This window comes from Dicentrarchus labrax, unplaced genomic scaffold (assembly GCF_905237075.1).
Source record: "Dicentrarchus labrax unplaced genomic scaffold, dlabrax2021, whole genome shotgun sequence".
NCBI lineage: Eukaryota > Metazoa > Chordata > Actinopteri > Moronidae > Dicentrarchus > Dicentrarchus labrax.
Window position 1 is genome coordinate 1,978,922 of NW_026136716.1, and position 20,620 is coordinate 1,999,541.

Consider the following 20,620-nt stretch of genomic DNA (forward strand, 5'->3'; position numbering starts at 1 on the left):
TTAGCCCCCCACATCTGACTGAAACCGCTCCGTGCGCTTAAATAAGGCCGTGCGTAACGACAGCAACACACCAGTTGCATGCATGCAACAGATGTCGGCTAATAATAACAACCTGCTGCGCCTTTAAGAGGATGACTGAGAAGGAAACCTAATATCTCTCCATATCGAGCTCAAGTCTTCATCAATTAACAGTGAGAGCCGAGACGATATGTGAATCTGTCCCTGTGCTCTGTCTCCAAACCTCCACCTGCTTTTTGTTCATGTTTTTACGCATAAACCGGATTAAATTACGCATTGCACCTTTAAGAAGCTGTCACCGGGATTAGAGTTACGCGCAGCGACCCGGAGAGGTTTTACGCACCGTCGGTTTCCAGGGAAGGGTCTCCTTCAGCGACATTTCTCCCTCTTGTCTTCTCCTTCTTCTTCTCTGGTCCGGACACCGCCGGGGAGCACCTCCACGCCGCGAGGACATGGCCGAGACAGGGAAAGGGGTCACCGCCGGGAAACTGGCCATCAACGTCCAGAAGAGGCTCACCAGAGCGCAGGAGAAGGTAAAACTCTGAGCTGATCGGCAGCGGGACACAGTGTCCTCCCGGCCCCCGTGAAACCCAACCCCGCAAACTTTTTACCTTCAATTGCGACTCATTCACGCACCAGTAATGACTTCATCAGGGACTATTTCATGTCTTAATCAGCGGATTGTTACATATCAGGGTGGGTTTAAGGGTTTTTCAAGGGTTAAATGAATACCTGAAAATGTGGCTGTGACATTTAACAAAACCGCCACTGAATCTACATCTGACAACAATATGCACCTGAATGCAACATATGAAGGTAGTTTTATTGGGTCCCTGCACTGTTTAAGGGGTGAAATCTATCAACTTTTACTCTAAAAGAACTACAGATTCTCAATCAATTGGATTTACGTACATTAATAAGTATTCTGCACAGTTTTAGGAAGTGAAGTCAAACCTGAAAACCTGATTCAACCCTGTAACATTGCAAAAATAAAAGCACCCTGAATTTGCACTTTGAATTAAGGTTGTTATGTTAATGATCATTTTAAAAGAAAAGTCATGAGCGGACTGTCACTAAAGGTCCTTAAGTTTGACCTTAAAACCCCTTCAAATGACCCTTTAATAACAATTAAGGTGCTTTTAATGAGTTCTCTGCACAGTTCAAGGAGTTTTTAAAGTGTGACATGAAATGCAAACCATAAAATGTACCAAATGACTTTGAACTAATAAAAATCCAAGCATTTAAAAAGGCAGGAAGCGGGAATAAAAAAGCAGGAATGGCTTCAACACTATTTGGTATATTTAAGGGGTTTTCCTTTAATCCACACAGTGAAGTTTGATCACTTCTAAAGTGTCCTTGGCTGTTAGCTGAGACTTTCCACTAGAAGGAAACAATCAATCATGTTTCTTGAAGGATGTTGTAGTATTAAAATCAGTTATGATGATGCATTCACTGTCCTGCTTTACTGCTTTTTGTACGACTAGGTTTTCAAAGTAAAAGTCAGAAGAAGTGCAGAAGAGTAGTTTACTCCTACTTCTAATGCTGCTACAACAGTAAAATAATAATAATAAGAAGAAGCCCTCAAATCAATAAAAATACATATATTCAAGTTTTAAAAAAGTTAAAGCAAATATGAACTTGTCGTAAAAAGTACCCACATATCTAAATTAAAAGGAAACGTTGCTGTTTTATGCTTTTAGATCGGATGAAGACAACATGTGTCAATAAGATGAAATACAAGATTTTGTTACCTGACATCGGCTGTTTTATTTGCAAACTCAGCTCCAGAGTGAAAATGACAGTCGACTGTCGGAGGAGCTGCAAAAGTGACAGATAGAAACCTGATCAACAGTCTGTGTTGAGCTCTCTGTCTCTGAGTTATTATTGTCGGTCCTAATCACGCTTGTTGCTTAAGCCTGCTGAGGTTTTACCCTCTAATCACCTCACTACCACACCAGGAAGCGCAGTCAGTGAGACAGATTTCATATTTAAACCACTCATTGTTCTCAGTTGGTCTTTATGCTTCCTGTAGTCGGTCTTTGTGCTGCATGTGTTTCCAGTTAAACCCCTAAAAAAGACTTTGATGGACGCTGGTAACTTTAACCTCTCCTTCCTCAACACTCCTCTGATGAGTATCTGCTCATTCCTCGTGGCAGCTGCACATATTTCAAAACCTCCTGCGCTTCAGATCCAGTCTCCTTCTGCAAAAGTCAGAAGAACAGAGAACTAGAGACAGGAGGTGATTAGCTTAGCTTAGCATAAAGACTGGAAGCAGGGGGAAACAGCTAGCCTGGCTCTGCCATGATGAACATGATGAATCTGGTTTTGTGTCGGTGAATTAAGGATTTATTTCCACCAAACCAGAGTTGGTGATTGTTGGAAACACTAACAGAGACGCTTTTGATGAGTTTTATTCTGTTTCTGTTCACTTTAATGAAGTTCTGATGATCTGAAGGTAAAATGAGTGTTTGTGTCTCTGGAGTCTGGTGGAGAGTGATAGTGATATTACGGCTGTTTGTGGTTAAACTAAAGGTCTATCTCTGTAGGGATCCTTTCCATAATGCTGTCAGACACTGACAATAACAACCTGAGTCTGTCAGTGGCAGAAACTACTACTGTTAGTGGAACAAACAACAACTACTGTTAGTGGAACAAACAACAACTACTGTCAGTGGAACAAACAACAACTACTGTCAGTGGAACAAACAACAACTACTGTTAGTGGAACAAACAACAACTACTGTTAGTGGAACAAACAACAACAACTACTGTTAGTGGAACAAACAACAACTACTGTTAGTGGAATAAACAACAACTACTGTCAGTGGAACAAACAACAACAACTACTGTTAGTGGAACAAACAACACTGTTAGTGGAACAAACAACAACTACTGTGAACAAACAACAACTACTGTTAGTAGAACAAACAACAACTACTGTTAGTGGAACAAACAACAACAACTACTGTTAGTGGAACAAACAACAACTACTGTTAGTGGAACAAACAACAACTACTGTTAGTGGAACAAACAACAACTACTGTCAGTGGACGGATTTTAACGGGTTTATTTTACCACAGTGACAATGATTATAACGTTACATGGCGGTCTGTGCAGCTATTGTTTTAATCTAACTCTGCTAGTGATTGTTGGAAAGACTGCCAAAGATGGTTTTGAAGTGACTGGTTTTGTGAGTGGAGTCTGGTGGGCCGTAGCGTTCATTGTTTTGGTCTGAAATGTTGGTGCTCTAGTGCGACCCATTTTAGCATAAAGACAGGAAACGGGACGGAGCCAGGCTAGCTGTTTCCCCCTGCTTACAGTCTTTGTGCTAAGCTAAGCTAACCTTGCCTGACTCCACCTTTTAAAATCTAAAGTTTAAAGGGCTTCCACGTCGTTGAAGTGTCTTCCTGCTGCTGTTTCGAGTGCTATCGATCATCTCAGCAGCTCTTGAATGAACTTTAAATAGCAGCTGCTGAATGAAATAGCATCCCTGTGCCACGTTCCTTCTGTCCTAATGTGAGAGTTTATTTATGAGCAGGTTACTCTCGAGTCATCTTAACTGCTCAGACACCATTTGAACTTTAGTTTTTATTTCTCTCCCATGACTAAAACCTACATGGGAGAGAAATACTATACTATATTTACAAACTCATTATCTGTTTTTATCTCACTTAAAGTCTTTCACTTCCTATATATATTACATACAACATCTTTTTCAGTACTTTATTTATCATCTTTTGGTTAATTCTGATATTATCAGCACACTTTATTATTAAGATATTCCTCATCAATACCCATAATGGTATTCAATAGATAACCTTCGTCCTGCTTTTCTGTCCCATCAATAACACATATTTATAAAATAATCAATAATGTAGGGAATTTGAGCTGCGAAATGTTATTTATAAATACACAATAATGTGTTTTTTATCCAGAAAATAATAAAAACAGAAACAAATCATGAAAGAAGAACTTGTCTATGTTATAGAAGCGCTACTCAGTTATTAAAAAAGCCTGAGAAATGCTTCCTTTCAGCTCTGTGATGATTTTAGTTTTTATTTTAAAGGCACTGAAAGCAGAACTGTAATGTAATGAGGTCAATAGGTCATCTATTGTTTTATATGGATCCAATTTGACTGTTGGATAGATGGTCAAACATTTCTAAGCTGGGTGTGGAACATGGACTCATGACCGTAATATTTCTAAAATCTTGGCTGCAACGCACATTAAACCGCACTGAAATGTATCTGAAAGCATTCAAATCCAGGAATTTGAGGTTTCTTCTCTTTGGTGGGTTTGTTTCTCTTGAGGAAATCAACCTGCCGGATGTAGAAAAGTACAAACTGAATTCTTCAAATGCAACAGAAAAGCAGCATTTGGAAGCCGGTGTGAGGCTCTGAGGTGATACTGAGCTCTCTGAGCCGGAGTGCCGGGAGTAAAGAGGAAGGTCAGAGTATCATCTTCCCTCTGAAGGCCGGCTGAGGTGTGGAGGAGGGGAGTGTCGGCTTCAGCTGTCTGTCTGCTGGCACGCCGCCCTCCACCCCTCACCTCATCCAACTCTACACTCACGTACTTTATGCTTTTTAACAAAACCTTTAAATGGCTTTACCCAGAAATACTGACGGAAAATGACTTTTCTTTTTTCTTAATTTTACTTTCATCGTATTACTTTGTCTTGTAAAACGGCTTTATCTCATTTTCTTTACCAATAAATTCTCACATCGTACGTTTTTCTCAAAATATTTTGACTCCAACACTGAAGTTCAAGTTTACTTGTACCAGGACAGTTTGTTGACGTCAGAAGGCAAGCATGCGTCCAGCTGATACGAAGTCCTTTAAATTAAAAACAGGATTCAAGCTGACGATGTTCAGACTCACAAGAGAGCGGCAATATTTGATTTCATCGTGTCTTTAATTTCTCTGTATATCATAATTTGATTCAGACCATCTGACAGAATAATCCCGAGCATCCCCTGGGGCCACCGTAGTTGTCATAGTGATATAATGTCACCCACTCATGAACCGGTCAGCTGTGCCACAGAGCATGCTGGGAAAATTCCCCTCGGTGGAATCCGGATGAGTGCGGTGACGGAGGAGGGAGGAGGGAGGAGGGAGGAGGTGCCCTTTAGAGAGCAGCCGGAGACCCGGAGTGGTGCTGGGAGTCAAAGAGGCTCCCCCACCACTCAGCACCCAAAGGTTTCAACCCCCCAAAAACACATCCGACCACCTTCCCTCACCTTCCTTAAGCCACTCAATGAACACTTGGGCCTCTGCAAACTGATTTTCAGTATCGTACATTTTTCAAATTCAGAATAAAAATATGTGCATTTAAAATGATCCTTTAAGAATGATTTATTGCAGCTGTAAGATATTTCAGCTCTGGTGTGAAGTTAAAACGTTGATTCTCCAAACCTTTCAGGAACATAAACAGACTTAATTATGCAGAACTGTAAGCCTTAATATAATTTAAAGGGCTGAGTTGTTTACAGTTATGAACGGGGAAATTAGCTAAAGAGACCCAAACTGTCTTTGTACCAGGCTGCAAACATGTTTGTTTCTGCTGTAAAGTTTAGCCTTTTAATACTGGGGCCTTATGGAGATTGACTCACTGCTGGAGCCAGCCTCAAGGGGCCATTAGAGGAACTTACTGACAGAAAGCACAAAAAGAACCCTAAAATAATAAATTATACAAATATGAGAACAGAAAGAGAAGCATTTTTAAAAGTATGATACCAGCAGAGCACATTTTAAGTGTATTAACTCTTATTTTGTAGTAACAAAAGCTGTTAGACACATGTAGTGGAGTACAGTATTTACCTCTGAGTGGAGTAGTGGCATTAAAAGAAAATACTCAAGTACTTTTAATTTGTACCTGAAGTACTTTAGTACCGCTGTATTTTTATAACTCTCTCTACGAATTGTAATTTGAATCCAAAGTTATCAAACCTCCGCACCTGTCCCTCCCAGGACTCCCAGCATGCTTTACTGCTGTGGGTGGGGCTCAGATATATATACGTGTGTGTGTGTGTGTGTGTGTGTGTGTGTGCGTGTGTGTGTGTATATCTATCTATAGCCCTCCTGGACCTCCTCCTCATCACTCTTAATACCCCACAAACTGCCTCTGTGTGTGTGCTCCGGGTGTATTTCTGGGGGTTGAAACTGAACACCGACGGGCGGCAGTAACACACACACACACACACACACACACACACACACACACACACACACACACACACACCAAGCGTATGTTAAGTTATACCCGGGTTTACAGTATAAGTGATGTTTTCCTTGAATACGCAGGTCAGGTGACTGCAGCAGGGTCACATGATCTTTCCAGACTTGACAGGAATCACCTGAATGCACCAGGAGACATTTGGTACACAGTGAGCTGACGGACAATGAGGGCTGTAATACACCAGTTGTGTCGTCCAAATATAGATCTGGATTTTAATAGACAGGGCTCATTAAATGTGTCTGTTAATTCCCTAAATATAAATATACTTTCACTCTGATACACAGGCAGTAGTAGTCCAGTGGTTCCCAACCTTTTTCCTTAAGGGACCCTTTTCTATCGTTGATTAAACTGACTATATTTTATGGATATTTCATTTTATATTTAATTTGTAACAATAACAGCAGAGAACAGCTGATAAACTGTATGAATGCAAACAGTGAACACAATAACTGCAGGAAGTTTGTGTAAAACAAACTATTTGGATTATTTCCTGTGAATATTGATTATATATATATATATGTAATATATATGAATATTTTTATACAATCCTCTGTCTGTATTATATATTAACAATCATACATACTTAACAGGCATATTTATTGACAACCCGCTTAAATGCATCTTCTTTATACAAATGTTACCACCAAGTTGAATTCACTCGGTTTTCTTCCACTAAAGCAAATTATTACATTACTTGTCAAAACAAACAATAAACAATTTATAAGCAATTGATTATTATGGTAGCCAATTTATTTTTACCTAACATCAAATCTTTACACTTTGGGGGATCATTAAGAATTATTTGGATGCATAATTGGACTAATGATGATGACTAAACTGAAGTAAAAACTATATTATATAAGCTATACAGCATTATAATGCTTACACTGTTATAATGATATAAAGTCAACTTCAAGAAAATACTGCACACACGTGAACACACAAGTTCACTGAAAACAACTGAGTTGCTTCAACAAGTTGAAGTTATGTGAACTAACTTCTTTTATTAAGACGTGTTGTTGTAATACCACAAACTACCATTTATAAGCTGGACAGTCATTGTTTTTATTTTTAAAATTAAAGTTGTTCTTTAAGTTCTTCAGGTGTGATGCAGGCTCCATTCTTAAGGAGGTGTACACAATTAAATAATAAACCTATAATTTCTTAAAATTCAGACTTTTTATTTTAGGGGTTTAATTTTTGATTATTGAAATTTTTATTTTTCTTAATAATCTCCGACCCCTCAGATTTATGACCCTGGAAATGCTGGTTCAAGCTGCTCTAACATTGTAATAATGTCTCCTAGAGTCAGATATTAGTCACAGGAGGCGATTTACTGCAGAGCCAGTTCTTCTACTACATTCAGCTGATAACACTTGCTTTTACTTCAGTGGGATGTTGAATGGAGGACTTTAACTTCCTGTGAGAGCTATAAACAGTCTCTGCTTGGTAGAAACTGGCTGCGAGTGTGAGCAGGTGTGTGTGTTACGGCGGTGGGGAAGTCCCCGTCGTGGTGTTGATGGAGGTTTTTGTGTCTGTCACAGGATTAAAGCAGCAGGTGGCGGCGATGGCGGCTCCCCCGTGTGCTCTCTGTCAGATGAGATTAGCCGGTGACCTTGTCCAACTAACAACAAGAAAACAAACATCTTGATTCCTACTCTTTCTCTAATCAATACGATCAGCTGAGTCTGATCAGTCAGCAGATACAGATACAGTGATTGAGAAAGGTAAAATATTATATGTATCATATCAAAATTGAAACTGAATTGAAAATAGAATTAAAAAATATTTAAAATCTACTCAATATGAAGTTTTTTTTAAACATCAATGTAATTTTGTAAAAGTGTAAAATGATCTAAAACATTCTAATATAAATAAAAATATAATAAAAGAAAATAAGTTTTACATACAATATTTACACATTTGCAGTCGGGGCACAAACATAAAACTGATTCCTGTTCCTGCAATATACAGCAAACAATAATACAACAACAATGCAAACAAACTCATGTGCACGATGCTAGAAAGGAACAAATACATGCAGATAACATGTTAAACATTAAGCAGGGTTATTGCACAAGGAACAAATGAGTGTTTAGTCCTGTTCTACAGCCTGAGGGAGGAGGTTCAACCTGCTGGTGGCTTGTACAGTCCAGTATGGACCTGGTCTTGTGGAGATCCTCAGTCTGTCTGTCTGGGACACATATCACCGTCCCAGCAACCTTTACAATGTGGTTGATCCTTAATGTTCAGGTTACCGTACCAACCAATCACAGAAGAGGTACGAACAGAATCAATAAACCGACGACATCATTCTCCTGAAACATAAAAACATTTCATATTATTTCAGTAAAAAATTATTTATCCGTTATGGTTCTCTGTCACAAAAATACCAAATGCATAACTCAAAATATTCCTCTCGTCATTCAAGACCACTTCCCATGCATCATCAGGTCACTGAGGCTTTGACCTTTGACCTCCACATCCAGTCTGTCAGTGGCAAAGACGAGACAGGAGCTGGACGTTTCTCGCTTCTTCTTCTTCGGCTGATTGTGAACTCAACATAATGCCTTAAAACTGGATCTGATACCAGTGTTCATCCAGTCTGAATTCACACACACACACACACACACACACACACACACACACACACACACACACACACAGCTGGTGTGAACCGCAGACTTTGGGGAGACTCACGGCTTTGACAGGCAGTCTGAAAATAGACAGAAACATGCCTCCACTTATAGATCAGAGTACAGTTAAGCACCATGAATGAAATCAGGCACACACACACACACACACACACACACACACACACACACACACACACAGAGAGAGAGAGAAACTGATATATTGATTTGATTAATTTCTGATTAATGTGACTCTTGTCTCCTCTGCAGGTCTTGCAGAAGCTCGGCAAAGCAGACGAGACCCGAGATGTGGCCTTTGAGGAGATGGTGTCCAACTTCAACAAGCAGATGGTCAGAAAATTTCTTTTTTTATTCATTCTTGAAAACATGATTTTCAGCCGGCGCAGCAGATTCTCGTGTTTAAATATTTAGTTGCTGTAATATCTTAAAGCAGTTTTTCCCAACCACTAGGGGTCGCCAAAGCTTCAAAATATCCACAGTAGGTCGATTAAAGTACATTTATAAACTTTGAAGTTGTATTTACTGTATATTTGATTGCTAAAAATGTTTAAAAATACATAATACGGACAGATAATTGTATAAAAATATCAGGAAAACTCATCTCTGATCAATATTCACAGTTATTCAATATAATAGGAAATATCAATTAAATATGTCTGGGTCGTCAGATTAGTCAGTGATAGAAAAGGTTGGGAACCGCTGTCTTAAAACACTTCAGAGGAGTATCTATTGGGTGACTTTATAAGGATGGGTTAAATAAGGATTTTTATCACTGTTTAGAGATATTTTAAGGCTAAATTCAGCTCAAATAACTCCATCCTGTTAGTTCAGTCCTTTATTCTCTCTCTCTCAAACTCTCTGTTTGCTCTCTAAGAACGAAGGAACCAAACTGCAGAAAGACCTGAAAGCCTACCTGACAGCAGTGAAAAGTGAGTGCTGAACATTCAACTAACTGGTTTGACTTACAGGCTCTGTAACCTGGCAGCAGCCGTGGAAGAACTGTTAACAGCTTTATATGTTGTGTTGATTCTGGCGCCCCCCAGTGGACAAGTGTGATGTTTCCTGTAGATTTGTATTGTATTTTAGTTAGTTTGCAATATAAAGTACACAACATTTTGTTTTTATTTCAGTGAACTCAGTGAATGTTTGTTTCACACCTAGTTTTAGTTAACTGTAATAACCTTACATCAGATTATTATTACTCTTATTGATACATTGTAATATTGCAGCTGGCTGCAGTAGAGATTGTTTTATATTCATTCTTTATGCTGTTGGGTGGTTTAACGTACTGTATCCAGAAGCAGGTATGACTCTTTGTGTTTCAGCGATGCACGAAGCGTCGCGGCGGCTTCAGGACTGTTTGGCCGACATGTACGAACCTGAGTGGTTTGGCAAAGAGGAGATGGACGCGCTGGCAGAGGTGAGAGCAGGAAACCATGACCTTTTCCTTTCTTCTTCTTCTTCTTCTTTACACTTTCTTTGGTCTCTGCTTGCACTGCAGCTGCTTGTTAAAATCACACAACTGTAGCAGGGAGAGGTTATAGATCTTTCTGTAACTTACTAAGTTAGTGTGATTTAAAATGACTAATAAAAGCTGCTTTATAAAGAATCTTTTTTAACTTCTTTCACTGTCTTTCTCTACTTGCTGACACACTTTCTTTTTCTCAACTGCATGCGTCTCTCCTTCCGTCCTGAAGGAGATGATAGAGAAGGAGATGGACAATAACTTGGAGGTAAAACGCAGACAGCATCCAGTGTTTCCCACAGCCCAGCGGCTTATTTACCACTAAATCATGTTAAAGTCAGAGCGCAGCCGTCGTCTTCAGAGGGAAGCGTAGAACCAACAGTGGGAGTTATTCTGGCGGTTAATGGTTTCCAGTTGAAGTCCATGTGGGGAACACTGGTTCAGCTCTGCAGTAGAGGACGTAGTTGTTGGTTTCAGAGCAGCAGATAATTGAGAGCTGATACTGGTGGTCGTTATTAAGTACATTTAAACTCTCTATTTCTACTCCACCACATCTATTTGATAACTCTAGTTACTCATTACTTTGTAGATCTTGATTATCAATATACAATATAATCAACTAATAAAATACGATGTATGATTATAAGTTAAGCTAATAATAATAGTACAATTAGCTCCACCTTTACCAGCAGCAACAACAAAGTGATGAACACATTCATACATCAGTAATTATAATCCAGAAATATTATTATGAGTACTTTTACTTTTGGTATTTTAAGTATATTTTGATGCTAATACTTCTTCCACCACCGTATATTGGTCTCTATAACAGAACATGTGATTTATTTGTTTAATAACTAGATAAATAGAATAGAAATAGAATAGAATAGAGTTTAGAACTGTGAAAAAAGAAGGATATCCTTCATTTTAGTTAGAAAAAGTTTTGATCTGTATTTGGTTATGATGTAAAATGTTTGTGTTTCAGGACACAGACACTCTGTGGTTAGACTACCACCAGAACCTCACGGACAAATCTGTGACCTGCATGGACACGTACCTGACTCAGTTTCCTGATATTAAGGTGTGTAAGTTTCTGTATTTAGTTGTTATTCGATACGAAGTCAAGATCAATCCTTAAGATATCTCATTTGTACCAAAACACCAGAGAAACGACATTATTAGGACATATAAAAGTTGTTGTGGTACACGGTCAAAATATCCAAAATAAAAGAAAGTAAAACAAGTACTGTAAATAAAAATGAACAAATAAAATCTGTAAAATATATGTTCTAAATTCAAGAGAATAGAACGTGTAAAGTATTGATAAAGAAGGAGCGAACTGTGGAAATGTTTCTGATTCTAACCTGCTACAGGCTCGTATAGCGAAGCGCGACAGGAAGATGGTGGACTTCGACAGCGCCAGGCATCACTTCGCCTCCTTACAGAAAGGAAAGAAGAAGGACGAGGCCAAGATCGCAAAGGTGACCACGAGAGCGTGTCTGCGTTCATTTCTATAGGCTGATGTATTGACCCTTCCTAAGCTCCGCCCCTTTTTGAACCTATGCTACGTGCTAAGCCAATCTATGTTGACAAGACAACCACATATATAGTAAAATCTTAAACTGGCGAGCATGAGCTGTCACATGTATCTAGGGGTTGTCTTTTCAACATAGATTAGCTTAGCACGTAGCATATCTAAGTACAGGAAAGGAGGAGGTTGTTGCTCAACTGTTATTGGAGCACGGAGCAGAAAGGGGCGGAGCTTAGGAAGGGTCAGTTATTGCTTGTGCGTGTTTGAGCGTGTTCTGTTTAAAAGTTTGAAAGGATAGTTCAGAGTTTTTGACTTAAGGCGGTATGAGTGGCTTATTGCATTTCAGTTCATACCACCTTAAGTTAAAAACTGTTATTCTGTTAGCGAATTAACTCGTAATAATTAAAACTGATTCTTTAATTAAAATGCTCATTAACATGTTTGCGTTTGTCTTGAATTGTTCTTGTTTGCTTTTTGTCTTCTTTTTCTCTCTTCTCCTTCATCTTCTTTCTGGTCTGTTCTCTCTCTTTTTCCTCCTTTTCTCTCCCTCCCTCTCTCTCTCTCTCCCCTCTCTCCCCTCCTCTCTCTTGCATGGTGTGTGTGGTTAGCCAGCAGCCCTGTTGGAGATGGCGACTCCCAGCTGGGCTCAGGGTTTGATATCAGCCCACCAGGTGGCTCAGACTAACCTCTCCTACAACCAGGTGAAACTCTGGTTCATCACTGACTCCCCCTCCTCACCCCCAAATCTGTCAGCCTCCTCAGGCTCTCTACACATGTTCATAATGAATTAGTTCAATTGAACACAAAAGAAGGATTGTTTGGTTTTTGGAAGAAGATGAACTTAATGATCCCGATCAGGGTTTGGTGCTTTTATCTTGTGAAGGAAATGGAGAATGAAACGATCAATCAGGGTTAAAGAACTATCTGAGCTGGAGATGCTGGCTACATTAACAATGTGACTGCTTTCTTTAAAGCCAACAGATTTCTGTTTTCAGATGAGTAAACTGAAGTTGGAAGAACAAGCCGTTTTTTAAAAACATAAAACTTCCAATTTCCAGACTTTAAAATAACTAAAAACACGAACGAACATCGGCGTGATAAGAACTACCTTAAATTACTTTAACATAGCAGTTTCACAGTGAGGGGCAACTAAAGGTAAAGAATGACCATCCCAGAACTTTTAATAAAATATTTATTCAGGTTGTGTCAGTCAAACCTGTCGACTTTACTCACCTACAAACAACACCTGAGGTTAGTTCTTCTCTTCAACTGCTCATCATCATGTGTAGAGAGCCTCGCTATAATTTGATCCATAATCCAAACTAGTGTTTACATTGCTTTTATGTGATAGACAGAAACACCCTTTTATTCACTCTTCGTCATCATCAGTTAGACTCTTCATCATTTGAATGCTCACAGCATTCACATGCCTGTAGTTATTAAACCCTGTATGTTTGTCTGCATGTACGTGTGCTCATGAAAAACTGTCTTTCTTCAATCATTTGTGTTACAGACACACCGAGTACAGATATATTACTGTGTGTGTGTGTGTGTGTGTGTGTGTGTGTGTGTGTGTGTGTGTGTGTGTGCGTGTGCAGGCGGAGGAGGAGCTGGGTCGAGCTCAGAAGATCTTTGAGGAGCTGAACGTGGAGTTACAAGATGAGCTTCCAGCATTGTGGGACAAGTGAGACAATTTTTTTCTTCTCCTGCAAAATATTTAAAGACGACTCAGTCCAAATGTTTATGTGTGTCTGTGTGTGTGTGTGTGTGTGTGTGTGTGTGTCTGTGTGTGTGTGTGTGTGTGTGTGTCTGTGTGTGTCTGTGTGTGTGTGTGTGTGTGTGTGTGCAGTCGTGTTGCCATCTATGTTAACACATTCCAGGGTCTGGCCGGTCATCAGGAGAGGTTCCACAGGGAAATGAGCAAGGTGAGTCAAACTGTTCATGTGCGACTGATTGATCTGATCAGCTGATGTATTTATTGATCCTCATCGTGCTCCGTTTTCTCCTCAGCTCAGCCAAAACCTGAACGACATCATGACCAAACTGGAAGAGCAGCGGCTGCAGAAGTAAGTGAACAGAGTTTTCAGTCAGACGCTTTCAGCTTTTTCTAAAGAGTTAACGCCATGTAGAGCAAATGAGAGTAACGTCCCTTGCAACGCCCCCCCTACTGCAGAAAAGATGGTACTGCAGCGGCAAAGACAGAAGAAGGTGCCAAGAGGTAAAAAGTGCTGCACTTTGATCCTCATGTGACCCAAACAGGCCGAGCATGCAGCGCTTTGCTTCACCTTCACCTACAAAATTAACTCTGTGCTTGTTTTTGGCAACAAGGGAACGTAAACTACAGGCTACTGCAGCAAAGCTAACAAAATACAGTTAATGTAGGTGTCCCGAACTCTAGGATATGATGTCAAATGTAAAAGGACAATGTTTCATTTTTTTTACAACCTGGGACTAATTTATGTTAAAATATCAGAGACACTGTCAGGATTTTAGAATAGAATTGAAAATTAAAATAATATTTTTATGAGAAAAAGGTGGTGCCATTCTGAGCATAAAGTCATATTATTAAGAGTTTAAAGACATTTTCTAAAAATGAATCTGTCACTTTACTGAGGTTATTAAGGTTAATCTGACATATAATCTATTCCAGATCCCAAAAATTCTCCATGCACATTTTTACAATTCTATTCAATATTCAATATTCCTCATTATTCTACTGTCAGAAGTCACGTAGCAGCACTACTAGGTCAAGTGCCTTGCTCAAGGGCAGCTTCAAACTCCCTCCAGGTCCCTGCAGCGCTGCAGGTCTGGGATTTAAACCTGTAACCCGTTTCTAACTCTTGTGTGACACTTCCTGTCTACTTCCTGTTTTGTTTATACCCGACAGTAACATTCTGCACGTGTGTGCACGTTGGGCTCTGGATGTCTGCCATGTTGCACTGCAGGTTAACCTGCAGAGAGACAGTAGATGTGTGTTTGGTCGCCCTCATGTGGACGGAGCTGAGAACTGCACGTGTGATGAGTTTGATTGAGATTGTATGATAGCATCTTCCCTATTTTACTCTTCACTCTCTGTGTTACACGATTTCTTTATCCGTCTTTGTCCCTATTTCCATCCTTTATTCACCTCTTTTTCCCTTTTCTGCTTCGTTTTGTGTTAATTTCTCTCTCTCCTACCCCTTTTCTTTCTCTCAGTGAGGAAGCCAACCACAGCGAATCAGCCAGCTCACCACCAAAGGTAACAACAACCACCGAACAGAACAAAACAACTGAATGTGTCCACATGAATGTATTGACTACATTATATGTACGAATATGCAGATAAAAAGGACCTTTATTGCACAAAGGACCCAGATATAACCGGAAGAAATCAACATAAAATCAAAGGAGAACAGGAAGAAAGTGATGATGGTCTGAAGGCCTCAGAGTGCTTCAAACCCTGGTTGCTACAGCAACAATGAAAGATGTGAACCGTTTTGTGTGTACTAATGTGTCTCTGTGTCCCTCGCTGCTTCTGCATGCGTGCACACGTGTGTTTTGTGGTTTTGATTTAACCCCTCCTGGCGGTGCAGAAGCCCGGTCCTCCTCCCAGTCGTCCTCCACCTCGACTGACGCCGTCTCCGGACCTGAGACAGCAGCATGTCGACGTGTGCGAGGATGAGACCTCTGTGCCTGACACTAACACAGACTCCGACACCACAGCGACGCCGCAGGTCAGACCGATGATTCCACCATCCTGGCTACTTTTTGTGGGAAAAATAATACAAGATTAACAAAAACTGTTTTTGTTTGGTCATTCCTAGACAAAAAACTTTTAAACCATGACAGCAAAAGATAACAGTAAAACACATCATGGCAAAACCCTTTTTATACAGCACTCATACGGTATTTTCATATGGCAAAACTGTTTCTTTAACTGTGAACAGTGTAGGCTGGTTTCAACGGGAAAGACTAACTCGCCAAACAATATTAATGGAAGTGCTGATCTTATCTGTCAAAAGTGGATGTTTGATTCCACCACCATTACATGTGGTCTTTTCCCTGAGTTTCTTTCTACTTACAGAGCAAATGTTTGATCATCTAAAATCATGAGGTTTCACATCGACGGCATAGTAAACCCTCCTAACCTGAGTGTCTGTGTGTGTGTGTGTGTGTGGGAGCAGTCTGAGCCCTGGTCAGGGGGGAACCTGCTGGACTGGGATGTGGAGGTATTACAGCCCATCACATTTCCAGCTCCCAAGGTGGGTGCGCTTTGTTGAGGCCAACGGTCGGCAGGGTTCGCTCAGAGCTGAAGGGTTGAAGGCTTTATTTACATGCAGTTTAAAAAAGGTGTTAATTTGAGCCCCCAAGAACTGAGTTTTTAGAAATCTTTAAAGGTCTTTACATTTTACTATTTTTAAACTGCATGTAAACACCGTCATCTGTGTGTGTGTGTGTATGTGTGTGTGTGTGTGTGTGTTTAATCAGGAAATAACCTCCACTGCATGGCTTTGTATGTGCATGCACATTCAGCCTCATTTTGCATGTAAATGTTTGTTTTGCTTGATACTTATTAGCTGATCAGATTTATTTCTGATGGCGATTGATAATGTATTTTATGCCTCGAGAATGTATTAGTTCTTTCTGTCCATGTTCATTACAAACATAAAATATATAAAACAAATAACAAAAGAATACAATCTAATACAAATTTAATTAGAGCAGAATAATTGATGAGTGCGTTGACAGAAAATGTATCTGCAGCAGTTTTAATAACTTTTAAATTTCATGCAAAAGCTGCAAAAGTGTTTTGAAAAGGTGACTGAAATTGGACTTTGGAGTTTTGTGTGTGAGTAAAAACGTACACCTCACTAGTTGTCTTGTCTCTTATTGCCCCACGGAAGGCGGCATCATGGGCCTCGTGGGTAAGTATGGGTCAAATGTGCTCCCATTCTCTTTCATTTTCTATAATCATCATGTAAAGCAAAGCAGAGGAAGATAGATGTAGGTAGTAGCTTGCCCTCATCGGAAAACTACATCTATTCTTTCTGTATTTTCCATATTGATGGTGGAATAACTCTCCAACTGCATCTTTCTTCATCAAACCCTCTTCCTTTTGGCTTCATGACACCCCGCACAACCCCGGGTCACGACCTTTATTACACACTTTAAACCCTTGACAACCCAACTGCTCTTCTGGCCTTCTGCAATACATCTTCCTCCTGTCCTCCCACCTACCCTTCCTCTTGCTTTCCAACCCGCCACAATGCTCCACAACTCCCAATCCCCTTTATAGCAAGAACAGACCGCCGCAGAGCAGGAGCCCCAGCACGATGAATACCCAGAGGAGGCCCAAGGTGGCTGGGATTATGATGATAGTAACACCCAGAGCAACGCCCAGCCCAGCTGGGACAACGCAGGAGCAGCTCAGGGTCAGGAGAGCTCGAACGACGACGTAGTCTACACCGCTCAGACGTACACCGAGCCCAACTGGGGCGACGACAGTGCCCAAGTGGGACAGGGTGACTGGGGCGATGATGGAGAGGCTCAGGTAGGGTCGGATGGATAGGGAGGGCAGGTGCGACCTCTGTTCAAAGAGATAACAGGTTATAGCCTTGAATTCAAGGATCCCTAAAATTCTGGCCAGAAAAAGTCCTCTTTTCTCTTTCTCTCTTTCTTACCTTTTATTATTGCTACTATGAACTTCCTTTTTTCTTTTTAGTGCTTCATACCTACGTTAACCATTTCTTTAACTTCCTTAATAATACAGCTGGACCTCTTCTGCTTATTCTTTGGTACAGAGTGCGGTCACCAATGGCTCGGATGGCGAACTCCCTCCAGGATTCCTCTACAAGGTTAACAGACGACTTTATCCTCCTTTAACATGTGAAACTCATTATTAAAATACACTGGTTTTGAATAGCGATATGACATTTTAATCAAGATTTGCATTGAATCAAAACCTTTTTTTTTTGCTGAACTTTTACTCCAGGTAAAAGCGATACATGATTACGCCGCCACTGACGGCGATGAACTGGAACTGAAGATGGGCGATATGGTTCTGGCTTTGGCCTTTGACAACCCAGATGAACAGGTCACTGACATACACTTTCTATGACTCGCAGTTTGTCTTGTCCATGTGTATTGGTCTCCTCCTTTGTATTTACACTTGTATTTCAGATCTAGGTGTCTGACCTTGTCCCAAATGAAAAATATTCCCTCCTTTGAGTTATCTGTTTTAGCAGCGTTTATTTCGTTCTACAAAAATAGTTTTTAATGGTTGTGATCCGGAGATTAATGCGGATGCCGATACTGACCTCATGAACTTGGTGGCGTAGCAGTTGTTGTTATTATTATTATTATTATTATTAATAAATTATGTTATCTAGCTACAAAAAAAACCTTAAAAGCCGGCAGGGATTTATTATACTTGTTTTGTTTTTTTTTACCAAAGATGTATCCTAGCCACCACTTGTAAGCAACTACATAGTACTTCATTAGTGACTTTTGCTTCATCAGCAAACACACAAAACATTTTTTTTTTGTTTTGTATAATTTAAACCCCCTTTTCCTTTTTTGTTACTCATTTATCTTATTTAATTCCAATGACTTGCATTCTGTCTCTCTGCAGGACGACGGCTGGCTCATGGGCGTGAAGGAGTCTCACTGGGTGCAGAACAAAGATATTTCAGCCAAAGGCGTTTTCCCGGAGAACTTTACCCAGAAGGTGTGAGGTTCACACCACATAAAGATTCTCCCCTCCTCTTGTGCCCCGAACTCCTCAGATATTTATCTGGTAAAGACACGGTCGAATCGTCACTAAATGTCTATTTACACACCGAAATGTATCGGTACATGATTAGAAATATGTACTGAAATACAAGTACATCTCAATGTTTGATACCAAATGATTTGTTTGTGCAGTTCAAAACAGTGCCAGTTAGTTTAACTCTTATGAACACATTTACACAAACCTAATTGAATAAATAAATGATAGAAAAAGTACGTTTTACCCCGACTCACTACCATGTGGTAAATGATCGTCAAATTGTACACCCAAAATTAAGCTTATTGATTTGTTTTTGTTTTGATTTCTTATTCCTGAATTATTTATACTTTTGCTGAACTCAAATGAAACATAAAACAATGTGCTGGCAATATTTAAAAAGGACAAATAAGTCATGGATGTACTGTATGAATGTCAGAATATTTGATGTTATGTATTGTCAATGGCTGTGGAAAAAATTATGTTTTGAGAACTTTTCCCAGTTCCTTGCATGAAGCCTTTGATTATATCGTAATTTACTTTGTAACACAACAAACACTGTGACACCAAGTGGGATCGCTCTGTGAAGTGTGGCTGTGATTGTCTGAAAAATGCAGGTGTCCAAGAATAGAGCCCTGGAGAACACCATGGATATAAACAGCATATGTTTGTGGGGCTTTGTTTTGCATTGTCAAAATCTATCTATAGCAGTTTCTTGGGCTTGTAGGATTATCAAAGGGAACAGTAGTTTTTCATTTATTTTATTGGCCATTTTGAGGACATGACTTGTTGTGTGGCTTACATTTTCTAATGCACATACGGTTTTATTTTGATTTTTGAATCATCTTTTCATTGATGGATAAAAAAAACCTTATCATCAAACTCAGCTGCTGATTTTTTTCCTTCGTCTACTTTAGTTACCAGTACTGACTATTTACCACTAGTTGTTTTTTCCAGTAAATAGGTTTAGACCGCACTTAATACTTCCATAACATCAAATAAGTCAGTTCCATAAGTCAAACCAATGCAAAGGGTATTTTTACACTGTGTGAAATTATTGAATAAAGAATCAGTCCAAGTGGTAACTAATGCACCATCTGCTGAATCAAATCAGTGTCATTAAAGATGAATGAAACAACGTGTGTTATGTGTGTTACTTTTTTATTTCATCCTAAATCAGTTGAGCAAGACTGACATTTTTCTTTCAGTCTTTCATGGGATCTTATTCAAGGCTGAAAGGGAGGAATTGTCATGCACGTGCATCAAAAAATGTATATATATCAAAGTGGCCTATGAGTATTCTCAATAATATCACCACTCATTCCTCACTTCCTGTATTTCCTGCTGTTTTTCCTTTGTACAACACCAGGTGGTGTTGTGGTCATCATTATATGTCAGCTGTATCTCCATTAAAGGTTTTGCAGAATTAAATTTAAATTCAGTTCAAGCCATTCAACAATTGCAGCCACTTTAATAAGAGGCCCTCTTTAAGAGTATACCAGTAATGAGAGAACGCAGCAGCTGGTTCTAAATACAATGATCGTCTTATAAATTTGCAACAACAAGCTGTCAGGAAACAACCTGCTTTAGAATAAAGGAGCTAGGTTTCATGTAACCTTTCATATTATATAACCTAATTATCCCAAAATTGGTTTGTGAATTAATGTAGTTAGTATCAGTTACCAAACCAAGTCATGCTGATAAACTCAGCCCGGCCTTGTGCCATGTTGTTCTGTAAATCTACATTACTGCTGACACTTCAAGCTCGATGCCAGCAACAGCAGTGTGACCTCTGAGGTTTCTATAACAACAGGACACCCAATCATGTGGAAAACACAACAGAGCAGCCCAGTCGGGCCTCATGGGGAGGAGGGGGGAGGAGGAGGAGGAGAAGGGGGGGGGCTTCCTCTTCTCCAACAATAGATGAAACAACAGTGAGGGAGTAGACTAAGAGGTCTGATCATAAAGAATG

The 20,620-nt window shown here is 39.8% G+C and overlaps 1 protein-coding gene across 7 annotated transcripts; it reads left to right on the top strand.

The window, feature by feature from the left end:
* Window positions 1-72: 72 nt before the first annotated feature.
* bin1b (bridging integrator 1b) lies at window positions 73-19,786 on the top strand. 7 transcript variants are annotated; one of them, XM_051427853.1, is made up of 19 exons: window positions 74-551; window positions 9,157-9,237; window positions 9,782-9,836; window positions 10,233-10,327; window positions 11,358-11,453; window positions 11,746-11,853; window positions 12,512-12,604; window positions 13,502-13,587; window positions 13,753-13,828; window positions 13,914-13,969; window positions 14,077-14,121; window positions 15,099-15,141; window positions 15,476-15,616; window positions 16,067-16,144; window positions 16,787-16,807; window positions 17,179-17,433; window positions 17,684-17,737; window positions 17,875-17,976; window positions 18,514-19,786. In XM_051427853.1, the coding sequence occupies exons 1-19, from the start codon at window positions 471-473 to the stop codon at window positions 18,613-18,615; spliced, it is 1,668 nt and encodes a 555-aa protein (XP_051283813.1). In that variant the 5' UTR covers window positions 74-470; the 3' UTR covers window positions 18,616-19,786. The 7 variants fall into 7 exon arrangements, with proteins under 7 accessions (XP_051283814.1, XP_051283813.1, XP_051283815.1 ...); XM_051427854.1 differs by lacking the exon at window positions 14,077-14,121 and having other exon boundaries at window positions 73-551; XM_051427855.1 differs by lacking the exon at window positions 16,067-16,144 and having other exon boundaries at window positions 75-551.
* The last annotated feature ends 834 nt before the right edge of the window (window positions 19,787-20,620 follow it).